Genomic DNA, 22,818 nt, shown 5'->3' on the forward strand with positions numbered 1-22,818 from the left:
GTTTTGTGTGAGCCAGTTTGCCACCGGACTCGTATTCATTTTCTCTATTTTTCTCTTTAATGAAAAAAGGCTAAAGCCACAAAACGGGCCATGCAGAGTACAGAAGGTTCCCGCTCTTTTCAAAGCGATGTGAGCTCCCTCAGTTAGCTTATTCCTACTATATGTTGTTTCATGCATGTTTGACAGTTAGGGAATGCATCGCTTGCTGTAATGTGACTCAGTTGTCTCTCTGTATTTCTGTATGTTCCTCCTTGCTAAATAAAGAATTTACAAAAAAAAAAAATAATAAAAAAAAAAAAATGTAAGTGAATGGAGCCGTCTTAATGCACACTACTGCAGTCGCTCCGACTTGAAAAAAGGCTCCTGTACTACTTCAATCTGACTTCTAGGCGACTTGTACCATTGATTTCAATGGAAGTCGCCTCAGAGTCGGATCCCCGTTCATAGTGAGGCAACTTTACAGGAAGTCGCCCCAGTGTTAACCTGTTCTAAGGCAAACTTCTCCCTCCCACAGGGGAACTCCACCCCAAATTTTAAATAAAACAACGTCACAGGTGAAGGAAGGTGACGCAGAAGACCAAGCCCCCGCTAGTAAAAGAGCTGGAAGAAGATAGCGGTGCCCGGCAGAAGGGAGAAAGAACTGGAGAAGAGAGCGGAGAAGTCGGAAGACCCCAAAGTCAGAAGAAGACCCCCAAATTCGGAAGAAGGGAGAAGACCAGGCCCCCGCTAGTAAAAGAGCTGGAAAAAGATAGGTGCCCAGCAGAAGGGAGAAAGGAGCGGAGAAGTCGGAAGACCCCGAAGTCGGAAGAAGACCCGGAAGCTGCCTAATAAATTACTTTAAAAACCTGTCTAGTGTGTTTTTTTACTTGACACTCCCCCCCCCCCCAGGTGAGTGGGTAGGGGTACGATGTACCCCATACTCATTCACATAGGGTGGGGGGCCAGGATCTGGGGGCCCCCTCGCGCTGCTTGTAACAACAGTTGAGAGACTGTATCGGTTGTTATTAGAAGACAGCCAACCTTCAGCTCTAAAAAATGGTACTGGAGTGATGCCTGCAGCTGCAGGCATCACCCCGGTACAACCACGTGAAACCTATGGCATACAGATACGTGATTTGGCGGCAAGTGCTTAAGCCCTCAGAGTTGTTAGTGTAACACACTGAGCACAATAAAATCAATATTCTCCAGTAAATTATGTGTTAATATTTTTACCACAGCTCTTGTAGTATACAACTCTCAATGCTGCTGGCTCCTGCTCCCTCAGTGCTGATTCCACAAAAGGAAAGGGTTAACACTGCAGTTTTGAGACAGTCTGTTAGTTTGGAGAAGAGAGGGGGGAGGAACGGGGAGGAGCAGGGGAGTGCCTTGCCATCCTAGGCTACAGAGTTGTGTGTTTCTATTGATGCAGATAGTGTAGGAGACACAGCTCTAGTCCATGCATACAAAGGTGCTTCGAGAGAAAGGAGCCACCCTGAAACAGGAAACCTGAGGCAGTGATCACGGCACCAGATTAACCACTTGCCAATCATGCTATAGTCGAATAATGGCTACAGCATGGTCGTCCAGTTCAGGAAGGGCATCTATTGACATCCTCCTGAAGCTGTACCCCCCCCTGTGTGCCTGCTATTGGCACGGACCTGGAGTGCTCTGTGAATGCTGTGTCTATAGGGCACAGCTGATCACAGATCGAGGTAAAAGGCCAATTACAGTGGCCCTTTACCATGTGATCAGCTGTGTCCAATTGCAGCTGATCAAGATGTACACACACTTGCCAGTTATCGGCACTTCTTTTGCTCAGGCTGTCACAGTGTGACGAGAGGAGAGCCGGTAACCAGCATGTGTGAAAGGAGACATCTACACTGATAATCCAGTGTTCTAATTATCAATGCAGCCCCAACAGTGCCCATCAGTGCTGCCTATCAGTGCCCATCAGTGCTGCCAATCAGTGCCCACCAGTCCTGCCCATCAGTGTCGACAACCAGTGCCTCCTAATCAGTGCCGCCCATTAGTGCTGCCTATCAGTACCCATCAGTCCTGCCTATCAGTGCCCATTAGTGCCCTATAGACTTTACAGTAATATTAATATTTATTGCCCAAAACAATAAAAATGGTACAGTTTGAATGCCCCCCAAACTTGTATTAGTTGGATCAGCATTTGGATAAACTGGTGTAAGACAGACAGGGTTGGCTTGTTAGCCTCCAGCTCCTGTTCTCCACCTGCAGAGAACTCCTCAAATGTGTTTTACCCCTTTTGGGCCTAATTAATAGAGGCCCCAAAAGGGAGAAAATACATCTGAGGAGTTTTCTACAGGTTGAGAAGAGGGACTGAAGCCATTTTTTACCCATCTCATTCACATATATGCAACAGGGAGTCTGTGTCTCTATGCAGATGGCTCCCATTTTGTTGAAGTCATATTTGTTGGCTTGGGGAAACTCTCAGGAAAATCTGAAAATTCTCACTTGCAATGGGGCTTGGGAAAAGGTTAACGACTCATTTAGGTCTAGGGGAGGAAAAAAAATAGTTTTACTTACCTGATCCTCTGCTCTCTGCTATGGTCTGCCCCTTGGTGTCCTTACATCCAATGTGGGGCTATGGAAGGTCCAATAAAAATAATAATATTGCTATAGCAGGCAGTTGCATGAACTTTTCTAAAAATATGGTATGTATTTTGGCTACCCTGTATTTATTTTTTATTTTTCAGAAAAAATGAACTCGTCGGTAAATGCAAGAGCAAGTAAGTAAAATGGGTCCTACCTGGATCTGCATATTAGAAGAATGTAATTCCCACTGGTGGCTTGTGTATTTTAAGATTTTAAGTGTTTTGTATTTTTATACATTTAAATTTTTGCATTTTATGTACAATAGCTAATCTGTTGAGAAAAACTGTTATAATTTGCTGAATAAAGCATTCAGATTTTACAATAATAGCAATGTTTGTTGGCTTGTGGAAATATGAATATTCACGCTTGCAGTGTCTGCACTACAAGGGTTAATTTCTTGTTTAGGTGTATTGGAGAGTGGGAGTGCTTTAACTTTCCCAATCCTCCACTCCCCTATGTTTCGGTGGTGGGCTGTCCATCAGCATTAGGGATGAGCTTCGAGTTTGAGTCGAACTCATTACAATCACAATTAGGGGTGTTCGCGTTAAATTCGAAAAGCCACGGAACACCCTGTTAAAGTCTATGGGAGAAATCTAAAGTGCTTATTTTAAAGGCTAATATGCAAGTTATTGTCCTAAAAAGTGTTTGGGGACCTGGGTCCTGTCCCAGGGGACATGTATCAATGCAAAAAAAAGTTTAAAAAACGGCTGTTTTTTCGGGAGCAGTGAATTTAATAATGCTAAAAGTGAAACAATAAAAGTGAAATATTTCTTTAAATTTCGTACCTAGGGGGGGTGTAAAGTTAGCATGTGAAATAGCGCATGTTTCCAGTACTTAGAACTGTCCCTGCACAAAGTGTCATTTCTGAAAGGAAAAAAAGTCTTTTAAAACCGGCTTTGCAGCTATAATGAATTGTCGGCTCTGGCAATTCAGAACGAAGTCATTCATAAAAAATAAAATAAAATAGCGTGGGGGTCCCTCCAAATTCCATTACCAGGCCCTTTAGGTCTTCCCCAGCAAGGGGGAAGACTGGGCTTCCCCAGTGACGTAGCAGAGGGTGCGTCAGAGGGTGCGGGGTCACGTGACGGGTGGCCCCGCCTCCCCTATATAAGAAATGTCACAGCTTCAGCCTCTCATTCGCCGGGCTGTGTCCAGCGGTGAGGGGAGGTCGGCGATGCTGCACTCTGGATGGATGGATCTTCTCATCGCTGGACCTGGGATCACCCGCACCCGTCGCTGGATACAGACATTGTTGCAGCAGAAAGCCGGGAACAAGTGTCACCGCTGGACTTTTTTATTTTTTTTTTATTAATAAAGGACTTTTTCTACGGTGTGTGTGTGTTTTTTTAACTATTTACACTTGCTTTGTGAAATGGTAGGGGTACAATGTACCCCATTACCAATTCACATAGGGGGGGCCAGGATCTGGGGGTCCCCTTTGTTAAAGGGGTCTTCCAGATTCTGATAAGCCCCCCACCCGCAGACCCCCACAACCACCGGGCAAGGGTTGTGGGGATGAGGCCCTTGTCCCCATCAACATGGGGACATCCTCCCCATGTTGAGGGCATGTGGCCTGGTACGGTTCAGGAGAGGGGGGGCCGCACTCTGTACCCCCCTCTTTTCTGCCAGGTTAACGTGCTCAGATAAGGGGTCTTGTGTGAATTTTTGGGGGAACTCCACGCTATTTTTTTTATTTGGGGTGGAGTTCCCCTTAAAATCCACACCAGACCTGAAGGGTCTGGTATGGATATTTGGGGGGAACCCCACGTCATTTTTTTTTTTAATTGACGGTGGGGTTCCCCTTAATATCCATTCCAGACCTGAAGGGCCTGGTAATGGAATTTGGGGGGACCCCCTCGCTATTTTTTTTTTTTTATGAATGAATTTGATCTGAATTGCCAGAGCCGACAATTCATTATAGCCGCAAAGCCGGTTTTAAAATACTTTTTTTCCTTTCAGAAATGACACTTTGTGCAGGGACAGTTCTATGTACGGGAAACATGCGCTATTTCACATGCTAACTTTACACACCCCCCTAGGTATGACATTTAAAGTAATATTTCACTTTTATTGTTTCACTTTTAGCATTATTAAATTCACTGCTCCCGAAAAAACGTCCGTTTTTAAAACTTTTTTTTGCATTGATACATTGATACATGTCCCCTGGGACAGGACCCAGGTCCCCAAACACTTTTTAGGACAATAAATTGCATATTAGCCTTTAAAATTAGCACTTTAGATTTCAAATGTTCGAGTCCCAATGTTCGAGACTTTAACGGGGTTCCAAAGTTCACACGAACATTTGGTGTGTTCGCAAGTTCTGGTGCGAACCGAACAGGGGGGTGTTTGGCTCATCCTTAATCAGCATCCTTACATCCAATTCAGGGCTATGCAAAATAGAAAATGTATATTATTATAGTAGGCAGTTACATAAACTTTTCTAAAAATATTGCTTGACATTTTTTTTTTCTTATTTCAGATACTAGAAGGTGGATAATTGCAATAGCAAGTAAGTAAAAGGGGTGTCCTCCCTGGATCTGCACATTAGAAGAATTTAGTTCTTTGTAGTGGCTTGTGTATTTGAATATTTTAAGTGTTTTGTATGTAGCACTACCCCCGAAGGAGCTGCCGGTTAAATTTTGGGTTTGCACGTTACCTCTTAAGCTTCGTTGTCAGGGTGGGAAAGTTCATAAGAAATGCAATGTCCAGACAGATGTAAAACCTTCAACAGTTGGGTTTTATTTTTTTTTACTGCAGGGTAACTTGAAGTAGAGAAAGTAGAAGGGAGGAGAAGAGCAGGGGAAGGTTCAGGCACACGGTACAGAATAAATCAGTCTCCACTCTCAGCTATTGAGTGGGTATTACTCACCCGGACAGTCCCCTCTCACTTGGCCTAGCAGCTGGGATGATGTACGAACGAATGTCCAGACGGTCTCTGCCACAGACCTCTTGGAATGAACTTGGTCTCTGCCACAGACCTTTAAATGTACTTGGATGCGTCCAGGAGACCTCTGCCACAGGATTTTAAAGTCCCGAATCTCCAACCATGCAGTAGAAGAGCCTTTAAGCCGAAACCAGCAGACTGCAGGGCTTTCAGTATAGTGGATCCCTCCTTAATTCGGTCACCAGGCCTCACCCGAGACACCAGCGCTTTGCCTGTCTCCTCCAGGGCAGGTCCTCCCCTTGTTTCCTTCATTAAGACAGCTTCCTCCCTTGTGGACAGACAGCTGGGGATCCCCTTTTAGGATTGCAGGCCCCAGCCAGCATAGCTGGGTCTACTAAACAGCGAAGCAACTCCCGGCCAACGTAGCCCCAAAGTCGGGCTCACACACATGCACACCTCGTGCCAGGAGGGCCACGAGGCGAAGGACCCCGTAAAATGGCATCTCCCCAGCATGCACAGCGGGGTCACCACTCCCACTGTACCACCGCTTAGAAAGGACACCCAATACACCATGGCACACCTGCGTTCCAACATAAGGCCGAGATGGCAACACCACCTGCAGGCAACAAGGGAAACTACCAAGCAGTACCACAGCCAGAACAGAGGCAAGTTTGTGTTAATCAAATAGGTCTGGGCCCAAGTATTGGCCCAGACTTTCCTTAAATTTAAAATAGTGCCCCCTAGATTTGGGGTGGGCGGTACATGTATGTTTGTAAACTTAAATTTTTCTATAGCTACACTTTTGAAAAAGACTGTTTTAATGTGATGGATGAAACATTCAGATTTTACAATTATTTGTTGGCTTGATTTAAAGCAGTGTTGCCAACTTACCATATTGAAATTTACTGACACAACATCCAAAATTTACTGGCACAGCCAAGTTTTTACTGCCATTTCCAAAAGTTACAGAATTAAAGTTTTAAGTGCAAATTAGAGTATTTAGGCTACAAACACATACAATATGCAATTAACAATATGATTTAAGGTAGATAATAAGGCAAAAAAACATATTTCTTGTTTTATTTTCGATATAGTAAGAAAGTAGCTCAGGGACAGGAGATAGGAGGGCAAGAAATTAAAATGGGCGGTACACACACATAAAATGTACTCTCACAGTGGCAGAAGCACAGATGAGACCTCACTGACACAAAAAACGTCCCAGTCTCTCTCCTCAAGTCTAAACAGCACTGACGATCCCGGTCCCGACCTGCCTTGCTCCCATACTGTAGACCCGCACACAAAGGCTCTGTCCACTACTGCTTGGATCCATTGCACCATGACATCACACGACATTCTCAGGCACCGCCTCTTTTGGAGCAGCCATATCACACTGTAGCAGGCACTCGGATGGTCTCAGCCAGCTCCGGACCAAGCCGAGTGTCACAGCCATATTTTTTACTGGCAGCCTTTTACTTTTACTGGCATTTACTGGTAGGAGAAAATTGCTGTTTTTACTGGCTCCGAAAAAAGGTTGTGTGTATGCTTTAACAAGGGGGAAAAAACGTGCATGCTCAGAAGCAAGTTATGAGTCGGGGAAATTAGCATAAGCAGCACAAAGGGTGGCGCCATTCGAATGGAACTTCCCCTTTATAGTGCCGTCGTATGTGTTGTACGTCACTGTGCTTTGCTCGAGCATTTTTATCACGATCGTGTGTATGCAAGGCAGGCTTGAGAGGAATCGCATATAGAGAAAAAATTTTTTTTTTTCAATGACATGAATAACGGTCATGTGTACGCAGCGTTAGAAATAACTTATTTCTGACTCCCCAGAAAGCTGGCACCGGCATCTACTTTTGATGCTACTGGGATTTTGGAGGGTCCTCACCATCCTCCCATACGATGCAGGACTGCTGGTCCTGGATTGTGTGCAATAATATCAGAGAGCTATGAACAGCTTGGCAGCAAAGTATAGGGCTTTGGGGGAACAGTTGCATTTAGAGGAGAGCATCCGCAGCCATTTCAGATATAAGTAGTGGAATTATTCTTTAATTTGATAGCACGTAGTTCTGCCTGCCTTACAGATTTTCATCCAACAATGTTTGTACAGTATATTATCACTATCATTTATTTATTTTGTGTTTTTTTTAATAACAGTCTTTGTCGTCAGCTTTATCGGTGCCATTTCCATTGTTCGGAATATAAAATGTTCTGGTAAGTATGAGAAATTTGAATTTTTTTCCTGTTTTCTAAAAAAAAAATGCAAATAAAAAAGTGGACATGTTGCTTATGGCAGTCAGTCATATTTGTTTTTTTATATTTTCCCTTACTCTGGTTGGCAAATGCTACATCTTACCGTGCTTATTTTTTCAATAAAGCAATTTTAAAATGTCACTTTATGCAACAGACAACCCTTCTGAGACCCCGTCTGCATGGACAGTATGGCAACTTGCTGACTTGACAAAATCTACAGGCAATTTCATGCTTTTAAGACAGGGTTTTTCAACCAGGGTGCTGTGGAACCTTGGAGTGTCGTCGAGTCCCCAGGGGTGCTGCAGGAAAGTTACAAAAAGCCCTGTACTGACCGACTTCTGTGTACAAAAGAGCGGGAGAGATCACATCCGGCATTCCCCCGACTCCCTCCTGTGTCCTACCAACCGTGGACATCATTGGTTTCTAAAGGTAGGCCAGGCGGCTTGCACACATAGGGAATGAGAGAGCCAGGAGAATACCAGATGTGATCTATCCCACTCCTTTGTACACAGCAGTGTTGCCAACCATCTGTATTTTTACGGACAGTTCGTAAAAACGGGCACTTTTTTCCCCTGTTCGTAAATTTCCATGGTTGCGGGAATGTGCCAGTAAAAATAGCCGAGATCAGTTTCGGCTTGGAACTGTGCATGGAGATTGGAGGCAGAGGGTGATGGTGGCTGTGGTGGCACCGCAGAGGGGGGTGGAGGCAGGGGGCAATGGAGGCAGGGGGCAATGGAGGCAGGGGGCAATGGAGGCAGGGGGAGATTATGGTTCTTCTTATGGTTGAACTTGATGGACTATAAGATTTAAGGCAGGGGGAGATTGGAGGCAGGGGGTGTTAGTGGCAGGGGGTGATTGGAGGCAGGGGGTGTTGGTGGCACTGCAGAGGGGGATGGTGGCACCACAGAGGGTGGGGGATAGAGACAGGGGTTGTTGGTGGCACCGCAAAGGACGATGGAGGCAGGGGACGATGGAGGCAGGGGGAGATTGGAGGCAGAGGGAGATTGGAGGCAGGGGAAGATTGTGGCACCGCAGAGGGGGGGTGAAGGCAGGGGGTGTTGGTGGCAGAGGGGGGTGGAGGCAGGGGGTGATGTGACTAAATAATTTGCCCTTATTATATCGAAAATAACAAAAATATGTTTTTTTACCTTAATATCTACCTTAAATCACATTGCTATTTGCCTAGCGTACTTGTTTGTAGCCTAAATACTGAAATTTGCACCTAAAAATGTAATTTAGTAACTTTTGTGAAATGCCAGTAAAAACATGGCTGCGCCAGTAAATTTTGGGTGTCGTGCCAGTAAATTTCAATCTGGTAGGTTGGCAACACTGGTACACAGTTGACAGTGGAAATCTATAATGATCGGTCAGTACCGGGCTGTGTGTAATTTAGCTGTGACAAGGGACAAGAAGGGGGCTTTAGGAGGGGAGATTTGTGCTTGGGGGGATTTAGGATTGGGGGTGGATTTTTTTCAGGGGGTATATGTACTAGCAGGGGGGATTTTGGAGGGGGGGATTTGAGGGGGTAATTTGTACTAGCTGGGGGGATTGGAAGAATTTACAACCTACCGACCACTTAAATCTGCCTTGCAAACTACATGTTATGGCTTTTTTACATAGGTGCAGTGCGGTAACGTGTGTGAAATTACGCATTTCCCCGCACTACACAAAAGTGCATTGCCTTTTGCCTTTGTGTGCGGGTGCCATTAATTCTTAATCGCACCCACACGCAGCCACCAATTGCATGTATGTTTGCACCCACTAAACCGCATGGCACCTCAGTACCATGCATTTTGGCAGGACTCAATTTAAAAATCAAGCCAGCATCTTTTTGCGTGTTTCACAAGCATAGAGCAGTCTAATAAAAACGCAACATGCAGGAACATGCAAAACGCACCTCCTTGTGTTTACGAGCCCTCAGACTGCTGTGCCCCAGGAATGTGCGCAGTTGTAAAGGGCGCCTTGAATAAAAAAGTTAAAAAACACTGGTCTACAAAAATAGGATTACAATGTAGTTTTAATCCTGCTTAGTGAGTTATGAAGGATGTTCTTGAAGTGTAAGAAAGCACTTACTTCATAAACCTGACCCTGCTATGGTGGAAACTAAAACGAAAATGCACTATTCCCCCCAAAACTGCAACAGCATACATGCATGTAGCTCTGCATGAATAATCATCAACACTGTACACACGTTTTGTTTTTTTATATGAACTGTTTTATTTCTTTCACTTTTTACAGGGCATTGGTCAAGCCAGTGCCTCCTAGCTGCCCCACGTGAAGGCTACATCACTAGTATCTTCTAGGGAGCTCTCACCAGCAAACCGTAAGATCGTGTGAGGTCTCAAGAAGTCTTGGAAGACTTGGGAAAAAGTTCATTATTTTTTTTTCAACTCCTGGGTTGTGCCTTAGGTAATCTAGCATGTTTGTGATTGTTTAAACATTGTCTTGGTTTTGGCAGCAAAAGTGTTGGTTGGCATAATGATGCTCATGTCGCTAAAGCCACAACAACAGTAAGCAAACACAAACTGCTCCAGATCACATAAAGCACATATGCAACCTCTGGCATGGATGTCAAGTGTGGTCTGGCCCAGAGAACAAGGATAAAGAAGGGGAGTACATCTGCTTTAATTGGGACATGGTAAGGCTGATAGCGATAGGATGGATTAACTAGTTACAGAACAGCAGGGGGTAGAGTAGAACATGGCAAACACAATAAAAAAAAGGAATAGGTTGCTGTAGCAGCACACCTGTGAGAACCTGGATTTGAACCCAGGAGCTCTGCAGCATCTGGCAGTAGCTTTTCTTGCTAGGCCACCTGAAATTCTGCACAGTGCCCTACCTAAGCCCTTAGACAACCTTAATATTTATCTTGTTTTTGGTGAACCTTGAATTTCTTGCTCCTCCCATGAACTTCCTATTTAAGCCATGCCTTTTCACTTCCCAGTTTGCCAGAATATTGTGCTCATTCCAGCCAATACCTGGCTCCTTATGCTCCTGCTACCGTCTGTATCTTCACTACCACTCATTACTGACCTTTGGCTTGTTCCTCGATTAAGCTTCTGCTTGATCCCAACCTACAACCACTCGTTAGCGACCTTCGGCTTGTTTACCAACTACGCATCTGCTACCGCATCCCAGCTTGCTCACCTCCTAGTGGGGCGATCTGAGGACCGGGATTCAGTACTAGCACACAGCAAAACCCATCCCCGCCGTTAGGAGGTTTGGTAAAGCCTGGATAGTGCTTAGACCCAGTGCCATGGGTGAGCTTGCATCACCCCCAAGGAGACCTGCTTGTGTACTTAACATGTTGGATTCTATGTGAGCTTTTCCACTGCTATAGCTACTGGCTTCTGAACTTGACCCCTGACCGTGACAACACCCACTGTTTATTCAAAATTGTCTCTTGACAAATGTTTCTTGCACAAATATTCTTTCAACTTGATGTGTGTAATCAGGTTTATTCTATTTATTTCAGGAAAGGAAACTTTTAAAAAGCTTTATGAAACTTGCTGTAAGTGACATTTATTTCATAGTGTTTTTATGCTGTTTATATGTTATTTTGTGCAACGCGTTAAGCAGCATCCTCTGCATTATGGACTATCTTTATAACCAATCTCTGGGGAAAATGAAATACAAGAATATACTTTACAGCTTTTTTAATGCTGTCTGTATGTTTAGAGACCTCCCCTCTACTTCAGTTCAGATCCACTCTGTCTCATCTTTCTTTTCCCTGAAGAGAGGTTGCCCCCCCTCCTAAGGCATACCAAGCCACATGCATGTTAACATAGGAGGACAATAATAAAATACATTTGATTCCTGGGCTATCAGTAACCAAAGCTAGGGGGACATAAGGGGGTCCCCTTTAACTGCTTGCCGACCATATAACTTACATTTATGGCTGTAAGGCAGCTCTGCTATGCAGGATCACATACAAAGTATGTGATCCTTCACTTCTGGGTCTAGGGCGAGCATGACGACCCACCCTTGCTGTGCCTATATGGATCACTGCCTTTTCCTAGTAAAAGAACCTCCGATACAGTACAAAAGCACTTGCTAGGCACACAGTTAACCCTTTGTATGCCACTGATGTTAACCCCTTTCCAGCCAGTGTTATTAGTACAGTTACAGTGCATATTTTTCAGCACTGATATTAGTGTCACTGGTCCCCAAAAATGTTTTAAAAGTTTCAGTACGTGTCCAATTTGTCTGTCGCAATGCCGATATAAGTCACCGATCGCCCTGATATTAGGGGTAGGGTCTTCCCGGGTGACAAAATGTTTCATATATGGTCAATAATATCGCTGTGACATGACAGATCAAACCATAAGCTCATCTTTAGAATTCAAATTAGAAAAGTTGGTTTGTGGTTGCTTGAATCCTAAGCAGTTAGTTAGTACCATTTACCCATTGTATGCAATTCTATAGCGCAGAGCGGCCGCATATTTGCGTACCACATTGCAAACACAGCTGTGCCAAGAGCGTGCACCCTGCACACTCCCAGCACAGTTACTGGTGGCTAATGGAAAGCTCCCGATCACTCCTTGAGATCAGGAGCTTTCCGATCACGTAACCGCCATAACAGCCAATTACAGCAGTCACATGATCATAAACTCCGCCTCCAGGCATCTGAAACCATTTAAAAGGGACGGGAGGCCAAGGGGTTAATATGGATTAAGTAGAAGTACACATTAAATATAAGACCTTTTTAATTTCTCATTGGTGAAATTTGGTAGTCAGACTGTGTCATAGTTATAAATATTGGTCAAAGAAGACTTTGGGTAGATCAAGATTTCTTTTTTTTAACTATACTATTTTTTGAAAACCAAAGTAACTTACAGACGAGCTGCCCAGAACGAAACTGAAGATGATCCAAATGTGATGGAAGTCTTAAAAGGAGAAGATCATGTGACCAATTCTGTCTGAATGGACTTCAGTTATGTGGTTTACTACGTTTTTTATCTTAACTGAATAACAATAAAATTATAAATCCAAAATTGCAGTGTCACATCCTAAGTGTGATACAATGTAATAACACACATGTTGAAATTACCAACTTATAATCACAAATACTGTAACTTATAATTCTATGTGCGCTAATTCTGTGTTCAAGTGTCAGGAGCGTGTAGCGTTCCTGCTCTATCACTGCTGCTGGTCTCATTCTAGCATACTGGTTTTGGCTGTGACATTCTTCTTGTCTGTCTGTCCACCTGCAAGGTGATTTATGTAGCCAGTCTTTGGTTGAAGACCAAACCAAATTTAAGCCAGCCAAATCTGCAGTCACATGTTTGTGATATTGTGTTTAACAGTGCTCCAAACTCCCCTTTTGTCTGCCATGTCTGCTAGATTTTATTCCCTTGTTGACCACCTTGGATCGGATATATACTATGCTCGGAACTCTGCTTGCCTTTTGACTACAGATTTGATCCTGACTATTCTGAACCTTTCCTGCCTTGTACCTGGACTGTCTTTGAACTGCTCTGCCTATCTGCCAACCACAAGTACCTGTTTGCTGTGCTCCGTTCGTGCCTCCCCTAGCATGGTAGCCAGGCACCTTAGCATTGTGTATAAGTCCTGGGGGCAACCGAGTACTGGTAGGCCTGCTTGCCTTATAGGAAAGGGGGCTGCTATAGGTGAAGAACACAGAAGCTCGCTATAAGTGCCTGACCACCTGAATGGTGTGGTAAGCGTGACATCCAGGTTAAGTAAAAATTCAAAATTAATCCATTCGGTACAACAAATCCATTGAATGAAAAAGTTCAACTTGCAAGAGATCTTTTTGTGAGTCCTGTCACTACTCGATATGTGGTCTCAATATGTAGTCTACCTATTAGAGTGCACATGCGGGCTACAATATGTAGGAAGAACTACACATGCATTGAAGGATAGATTACCTAAACACATATATTCATATCAGAAAAGAATGCAAAAGACACAGTATGTCAGCTCACTTTCAGATTCATCATATTAGAGACCCTAGAGGTATTGTAGGGATATAGAAATGATATCCCCACTGAAGAGTATGCAATAAAACAAGAGAACTTTCAAAAAAAGAAATGCAGTGGGTTTATGATTTGAAATAATTTCCACCTCATGGTTTAAATATAGATTGGGATATCAACTGTTTTATATAAAACAGGTAATGCTGATACCCATCTAAGGTTTTAACAGGTGATACCCTCCTATGGTTTCTTCGATAGAATATGTTATTATAAGCAACACCTATTGGAGACCAATAATAAGTTATCTTCCACTTTAGTTAGGGGATAGTTTTTTATATATACATTTTTAAATACAGATAAATAAAATAATAGATATATTTTTCCGCTTGCTCAGAGTAATAAGTGTTGTATACATAATATTGGAGACTAAAATATGTTCTCATTATAAAGATGAAAAGTATGTTAAAGATAACTATATACATATACTTACTTTTTATCTATTTTATTTATGTAGTATCTCGAATGTTTGTTTAGTTTATGATACTTTTAATATAAGGTTTATATGTTCTATTGGTTGCTTGTAGTGCAGACATATTTTTTTGTGAAGGATATATATATATATACAGGGGCGGACTGACCATTGGGGCTCTCGGGCACTGCCCGAGGGCCGCATGCCACTAGGGGGGCCCATCAGGGTTGCCAGGCTAATTAAAACCAGGGACAGTATGTAAAAATCTGTGTTTTTTTTACATCTGTCCCTGATATGTCTGAAACCGACATGCTTTTGATGTGAAAATCTTGAGATTTTAGCTGCCCTGCCTCTGCATTGCCTCCTGGCGTTGTGGCCATCTGTAAGCCTGGGGGCCCCATAATCTTCTATTGCCCGGGGGCCCCATGAGTTGTCAGTCCACCCCTATAATTTTTAATATTAAGTAATCTGGATCCAGACACTGCTTTAGTCCAAACTATCTGTCAGTGCATTGGATAATGTCAGCATTGCTTCAATTAAGAATATTCTAATATTTTATATAGTTCATATTGTATGTATATTGCATTTGGTTCATATGGTTATTAATTACCGATGAACTGATATGCAGGTCATGTGAGAGATAGTATTATTGTTTTCTGAGTGTTGGTGGCTATATTTTTTTATGCCAATATTGTTTATGGATGTTGTTAATGTTTGTTTGCTCTCTGTATGGGGGTGTGCCCTTGTTGGGTTGTGTCAGTGCAAGCAGCCCCTGATGATGTCCCATAGGACTAAATTTGCTGGGCGAGGTTTTTGCACTGACTGACTTTATACACTGCTGCCTACACTGCTGATCTGAGCAGCGGTGTTGTGTGAGTGTGTTTTTATGTCGGCTTTAAAATATTTTGAGTGCTTGGTTTTAAATGTTTTAATAAAACCGGCACTATGAGGCCGCTTCCCTTCTTCTTCTCCATTTGATGAAGAGCTTAACCTCAATATTATGATGTATTGATGGTCAGGCAATTTCATCCCATATCTAGGGGGAATAGCAGCTAGTAGTGGAGCGCGTTTTTTCTGGAAATCAGTCCTGCAACCACCTGTGTTGGAGATTGCGATAATTGTTCTTACCAAAGCGATTATACCTCAGTCTATTGAGGTTTATGATCTCATTTCCCCTCTTACAGGTAACAGGACTCGTAATAAGAATATCTCTTGCTTGATGGACTTTTTTTTATTTAATGAATTTTTGTACATGATAGATTTTTTAAAAATTTAAAAAAATATTTAAACTTGAACAAAGAACTAGTTCACATAGGATTATGTATTATTTGTGATTATAAGCTTTACATATTTTTAGTCATTTCAACGCCTGGTGTTTTTACAGTGTAAATTGCTTATACTATAATTTGGTGCTGCAGTTTTGATTTTATAATTTTAGAAGGGATTATCGGTCCCCATTGCAAGTAGCGTATATATATTTTACTACTAGCGCTGACATATTGTTTAAAAATAAAATAATCACTGTTAAAAAAAATTTTTTTTAAATAAAAATAATGTTTAAAAAAACACAAGTGATGATGTTTGAAAGCTCAAAACTGACAGCAGGAGCAACTTATACACAATTATAATGAGCTTTTATTTATGTTGATGTGTTAAAAAAAAATAGGCAAAAGCTAGTTTGTCATTTCTGTCTGTGATTAACAAGAAAGAAAGAGAGGATAAACTGCCCATAGAGTGGTAGACTGAGCTGGAACAGGAGCTTAACTTGGAACTGTATGTATTTAATACTGATCGTTCAAGAACTAATAAAGAAAGCATAACATTTCATGGAGGTAGCTCAGCTTTAGGTAGAAATGTAAAGTATATGTGAACCCTCATCTTGTAAAACAACCCATTCAGTTTAAAATAGAAATGAAAGGCAAAACGTTTGTGTATAAAAAAAATATAAAAACACTATCAATAACTTTTTTAACCCTTTTTTATAAGTGATTACATACCCGTTGTTCTCAGCTACATAATGGACTCAAAGGGCTGGGTGAGGAGAAACAGCAGGCCACTGATCTTCCCAGTGAATGCTGTGTTGGGGAGTGTGTCAGCACAAGTCTAATCACTGGAGGAGAGCAGGCTGAGTTCTCAGCACAACTAGAAAGCTGACAACACTGTGCTCTCATGCCTAGCATGGTCAGTTTTCAATAGGATAGCAGAGGGACTGGAAGGAACCCAGGAATTTCACCCAAAGGAAGGAATACAAAGAGAACAGGATATGTTTTCATACAAGTACAGGTATATGGTACAACAGGCACATATCAGGGATATCAAATGTTGGGTTTTCATATTCTTTAATATCTGCTAAAGCTTGTCTAAAAATATATTTGTATCTGTCCTTGTCCTATTGAGAAGGTTCCCTTTCACTTCCTGTCCAAAATTTACAACAGGAAGTGAGTTTTAGGGTGCGCTCACATTGGCATTGGTTTAAGTGAACCGTGCCCGGGTCCACTTGTCCTCTCTCCCCGAGCAAGTGATTCTGGGCACACTTAGATCATCAATATGTGACTGATTTTGGTGTGTGAACGAAATGTCTCTGCTGTAACACACTGTTTAGGCAGAGATCTGTGCATATTTTCTGTGCAGTTCAACAGCCTTAAATTGATGCCCTGCCACAGCTCACTACCTGTTCCCATACATTGGAGTTGATTTACTAAAACTGGAGCGTGCAAAATCTGGTGCAGCTCTGCATAGAAACCAATCAGCTTCAAGGTTTTTTGTCAAGTAAGAAGCTGATTGGCTACCATGCACAGCTGCACAGATTTTTTTACTCTCCAGTCTTAGTAACTCAACCCCATAGTGTAATTTTGTATAACTTTTGAGTGTAACCACTATTCATAAAACAAGTATGATGTCTCACATAGCAAGCATTTCACATCATAAGTACTGTATGTTTATTAAAATAAAACTGGAATATGTGTAATGACAAGTACAACTGCTGAGAACACCCCAAATGTACCAAACTTGTTGTACTATGTTGTTTGTCTAACAAAAATGTTGCATTTTTGGTGTAACAAAAAATTCATATAATTGAATGTTGCTGACAATATTCAATGGCCCTTATATAGTATGGGCAAAGTATAGGGTAATTGGCAAAAAAGTTTGCTGTTAAAGGAAGTCTCATTTCATTATTTTATTACAGTGCACTGTCCCACAGGGGACAAAGTAGATGTATCTAGCTATGTGGTTGGTCAGAATGCCACCTTCCCCCATGGCCACCCGACTAAGCAGATAGCAAGGAGATGGCTGCATTTTTACCTGGTGCTTGTCTTCAGCTTCAAGCATTTTTCCATAGTTGTATACACCAAAAGGCATTCTGTGCCTCGGGATGTCGTGTATAGTGTGATCAAGTTGTTACTATCTAGGAGAGATGATGATTGGAAAAGAAAATTTTAGAATGAGAATAAGCATTTTTTTTCACTTGTGCAATATCTTGTGACCACATCTTTAGAGAGAGACAACTAGAACAGGGAAAGCAGTACCTGTGGAGCAACATGTGGCAATATGTATCTGTTAACTGGCCACAAATGTGGTGCTCAGAATCATCTCCTATTTATTTGGGGTTTGGCCATTCTGCTGTAGTGAAAACAGCCAATAGACATGTGCAATTCGTTTAGTTCCGAGTTCGTTTTTAACAAATTTTGACAAATTAGTTATTTTCTGAAATGTCTGAATTTTCGAATTTTGAAAATTGAAAATCCGAGATTCGAAATTGCAAAATTCGAAAATCTAAAATTCGAAAATGGGAAATAAAAAATGTTTTTTTTTTTCGAATTTCCGAATTATCGAATTTTCGAATTTCCGAATTCCAACATTCCAAATTTCCGAATTTTTGAAAAAAGGCAAAAAAACTAGTAAAACGAAAAAAACTAATTTTTCGGCAGTGCACATGTCTAAAAGCCAATGACACAGCCTCTGTAATTGTGAAAAAAATGCTTTCCTTCTACATCAAAGCACCCTCTGAAAATAGATTCCAGATCATCATTCAAGGCTTATGAGACCTGTGGGGTTTCCCACAATGTGCAGGGGCTATAGATGGGACTGTTTTGGGGATTTTAGCTCCACTAATTAGCCCTGCAGACTGCAGATGTAAAGGTTTCTACTCTACTAGTCATCCTGCTAGCGGTGGTTGACTGCCGCCTTTGATTTTGGGATATCAATGTGGGTTGGCCCATCAAAGTTCATAAAGCAAGAGTTTTTGGCAATTCATCTTTATATGGGAGAGGTCAAAGTGGTGTACTCTTCTAAAATATGACAGAGAGGTTTGCTGAAGTCAATGTGCTGTTGGTGGTTTTGAAGAATGTGGTGTATTCACTACTGCCATGGTTCATAAAACCATAGCCTGAAACAACCCCTGCTCAGATCACCTTCAACAAACGACTCAGTAGGACAGGAGAAGGAGTGTTGGGTGGGCATTTGGCCATCTGGGAGTGCATATTGAAGAGGTATTATTGTCAAATTGACAGCATCAACACCATAATCACAGTTTCCTGTGTTAGGCCGAACACACAGGCCGAATATTGGCAGAAATCAGCCATTACAGTAGAAACCAGATGAATTTCCGCCTGTGTGTACAGATGCCTGTCCGACAGAAGCCAATCTCACAACAAGCTTCTGTCGAGCGAGCATGCTGGAAAATCAGCATTCGACCGGCATCTGATCTGCGTGTCCTCCTGCCAGAACACATTTGCATAGAGGGGTAGATCACTGCACTAATAGCACTAACACTGCTTGTGTTGGTACAGCGATCTGTCAGGTTTTTTTTGTTGTCTTTGGAGTGTGAGAGGAAACCTACACAGACACAGGGAGAACATACAAAGGCAGATGGTGTCGTGGTTGGGATTCAAACCAATGGCCCTTTTGCTGCTAGGTGAAAGTGCTAACCCCTACACCACTGTGCTGCTACATGAAGCCTTAGGACTCGTACACACGACCGAACATGTCTGCTGAAACTGGTCCGCCGGACCAGTTCCCGGGGACATGTTCGGTCGTGTGTAGGGCCGACCGGACAATTTTCCGGCCGACCGGACAGGTTTCCAGCGGAAAACTGTTTCTTAGCATGCCGGACATGTCCGATGGTCAGTATGACTCACCGGACATGTCCGCTGGCCCGAGAACCCGCACATGACGTCAAATTGATTAGACGCATGCGTGGCAGCTTTGAACTTCCGCGTCAGAGAACGTCGGTGTCATATACGTCACCGCGTTCTCTGTCCGCGGGGATTTTGGTTTGATGGTGTGTACAACCATCAGACCAAAATCCGGCAGCGTACATGTCCGGTCATCTGTACGCGGCCTTTGGAATGTTTTTGCAGCTTTATGTGGCAAAATGATTGCACATTCTTCACTAGAACCTGGCTAGCTACCCAACTTTCATTAGCAAAACATTGCAGTTACAGGTATAGGCCAACATCCAAAGGATATATCTCCTTGCTATCTAAGTTGTGTGACTGTGAACAGAAGGGGACATCCTGATTCTTGACCAACCACATTGCTAATCCTTTTCAGCATACCAAAGAATGGATAAAGTGACACTGGGTTTTAAATAAAGAAATGTGACTTTGATTAAAGTGCTTCAAAAGTAAAAAAAATAAGTACTTTACAGAAGACATCCACTCCAATGTACATATACACACGACCATTTTTAATGTCCTAGAAAAAAATGTTTTTCTTAACGTGATTCTTGTCAAGCCTGCCTTGCATACACATGATCGTGAAAAAAAAATGCTCGAGCAAAGCGCGGTAATGTACAACACGTACGACGGCACTATAAAGGAGAAGCTCCATTCAGGCGGCACCACCCTTTGGGCTGCTTTTGCTGATTTTGTGTTAGTAAAAGTTTGGTGAGAGACATTTCAGTCTTCGTGCTTTTCAGTCTGTTACAGTTTGACGAATGTGCTATCTCCACTATAAATGCTAGTTTTACCAAAACGCGTGCTCCCGACTCATAACTTGCTTCTGAGCATGCTCGTTTTTTTCCCGTCGTTAAAGCCTACACACGACCGTTTTTTAAGACGTGGAAAACGACAACGTGAAAAACGATGCAAAACATTTTTAATGCCCATTTTTCACGTCTAGAAAAATGCTCTGGAGCCTACACACGATCGTTTTTATTGCATTGCATTTTTCACGTCATGAAAAACGGTCATGTGTACGCGGCATAACAGTTCATATATATAGTAAAACATATAGGACACACAAGTGTAATTTTGCCTATTCTCTATGGGATAAACAATGCAACCTGGAGCATGGGTCTAGTAAACAATCAAAGATGATGTCTTATGCCCTGTACACACGATCAGGCTTTAGCCCGACCAAACTCACATCGGAATTCCGTGTAATCTCCGATGGAATTAATTGGAATTTCCGATGGAATTTCTCTTAAGGGGCATAAAGATGAATGGAATTTCCGATGGAAAAAGTCAGTCAGACTTTTTCCATCAGAAATTCAGATCGTGTGTACGAGGCCTTACTCAATGTGTATATAACATTATATAATTGTTAAACATACGGAACAACCTCTGTGAAGAAAGACAGACTAAATGTCTAAATGTATTGCATTTTTGTAACATCTGTATTGCATGCTTATAGCAATTTGAACATTACAAATTGTGATTCTGCCACCAATAAACTTTAGATTACATTTTTCTCAGAACGGTGTGTTTTTTTGTTTTTTTTTTACAGGCAAAACACATTCACAGTATAATCCTGTACTTCCATCAGTCAAATGTGATATAACTAAAGGCACGTTTTTATTTTTGTTTGATTGTGAGTAGTAAAGAATTTTAGTTAGTTGAATTGTTTTAGTTTTAGTGGTATTTTAGTTCAACAAAATAGTGTTAATTTAGTCAACAAAATATTTTAGTCGACAAAATTATCTCTGGATTTTACAATAAGAAGCATAGCAAAATAGCTATGATAAAAAAACATATACCAAAAAAGTTACCGTATATACTCCAGTATAAGCCAACCCAAGTATAAGCCGAGGCACCTAATTTTACCACACAAAACTGGGAAAACGTATTGACACAAGTATAAGCCTAGGGTGAGAATGCAGCAGCTACTGTAAGCGGGAAAAGAGGGTCAACAATGCCCATTTGCAGCTTTACTGTGCCCATGTGCAGCCTCACTGTGCCCATTTGCAGCCTGACCTCACTGTGCCCATTTGCAGCCTGACCTCACTGTGCCCGTTGCAGCTCTTCAACTCGATCATCCTCTCACTTACATTGTCTCTACTGTTTGTAACGTTAAGGAATGTGCCATCACTGTGGGGATGCAAGTCTCCCTGGGTGTTCTCGTAGTATGGCAGGATCCAGTTGGTTCCCCCGGCAGGTCCCGTTACCATAGCACCTATGGTAATTTGCAGCTCACCATACCCATTGCAGAATCCGATCTGTGTACCCGACGCTCACGAGAGCTGGATTGGACGGCGCTCTGATGCCGTGACGTCACCACACCCTGCTTCTGGATGGTCGTGGGGAGCCCGCAGTGTGGCGCTTGAGCGCCATCTGCAGGGTCCGTTTAAGGACAAAATTAAGGGCCTTTCATATAGATATTTGTCTGCAGGGTGACACATATCTGGAGACCGCCTAGATGTGATCACAGGGTGCCCTGTATACATTACTAAGTAACACGTCACTTCCTCCACAATTGCCTTAGTTGATCCTTGAGGTGTCCCCTAGCACCACTTCCTGTATGGTGTCACCCATACAGCAATTATGTTGATAGTATTAAATTTAAGTTTAAGGACGTTTAAATATACAACATTTATACCTGTAGATTTTTGTGTTTCTATCTAATATATACATGAACATTTACATTTATTTTATAATGATTTTATATAATTTTTGATGGTTCATTCCATGTATGTGTTCGATGCTGCCGTGAGGCATGATTATGTATTATATTACTTCCTGCCTTCCTTGGATAGGTTACATCACTTCCTATCCCCGCCCTTGTTTGGGCTGGCCCTGGCTTAGCACATATATAAAAGCAAGCAGTATGGGGGTGCAGTAAAATGCCCCTGGTGATGGCTCTCTAAGCCGAAATGAGTCAGGTTCCGCTTTACAGCATCCCATACTGCTTTTATTATTGATTACGTGATCACTTTTTTTATCTATGCCCTTTGTTATATGAATTTTAAATACAACCTGTCATGGTTAATGTTTTGACCTGCACCATTTGGAGCTCTCTTTTTTCACTTTTTTTTCATCACTCTGCGAGTCCGTTGGAGTTCTTCATTTATATCCTGCATTAAAAATCTCATCCGTCCAGTTCCTGTGGCTTGTGGCATCCATCCCACCTGATTGTAACAACCACCACCCCCTGGGGAGATCCTCTATGCAGTGATCCAGGTCTGCTGAGACCATTAAGCGCATGAGACTCATTGTTGCAAAACATTTGCGTCCACACCCTCTGGTAAGAGTACCTTATTATATCTATTACCACACTGTTGATGCCTTGGTGATCCCTTCAGGCAACCATATATTCAATATTACACGTCAATGATTGGAAAGTCACCTCCTCTATTGACTAATATTTCACACACCAGGTTGTGTCATTTATTGATCCAGCATCACATTCTTTGTGATGCATGGTCTTCATATGGACTTTTTCACATATATTTAGTT

At 42.2% G+C, this 22,818-nt stretch overlaps 1 protein-coding gene across 3 annotated transcripts in view; it reads left to right on the top strand.

Annotated features, from left to right (window-relative positions):
- Positions 1-14,346, top strand: part of LOC120914273 — a 92,779-nt gene extending 78,433 nt beyond the window's left edge. For 2 of the 3 annotated variants that reach the window (XM_040324899.1, XM_040324898.1), the window contains 5 exons: positions 2,703-2,735; positions 5,081-5,110; positions 7,640-7,696; positions 11,211-11,246; positions 12,564-14,346. In XM_040324899.1, the coding sequence (XP_040180833.1) occupies positions 2,703-2,735; positions 5,081-5,110; positions 7,640-7,696; positions 11,211-11,246; positions 12,564-12,658 (251 nt within the window). In that variant the 3' untranslated portion in view covers positions 12,659-14,346. The remainder of the gene's footprint in view (positions 1-2,702; positions 2,736-5,080; positions 5,111-7,639; positions 7,697-11,210; positions 11,247-12,563) is intronic. The other variant, XM_040324900.1, reaches the window with a different exon arrangement.
- The last annotated feature ends 8,472 nt before the right edge of the window (positions 14,347-22,818 follow it).

This window comes from Rana temporaria, chromosome 9 (assembly GCF_905171775.1).
Source record: "Rana temporaria chromosome 9, aRanTem1.1, whole genome shotgun sequence".
Lineage (NCBI taxonomy): Eukaryota > Metazoa > Chordata > Amphibia > Anura > Ranidae > Rana > Rana temporaria.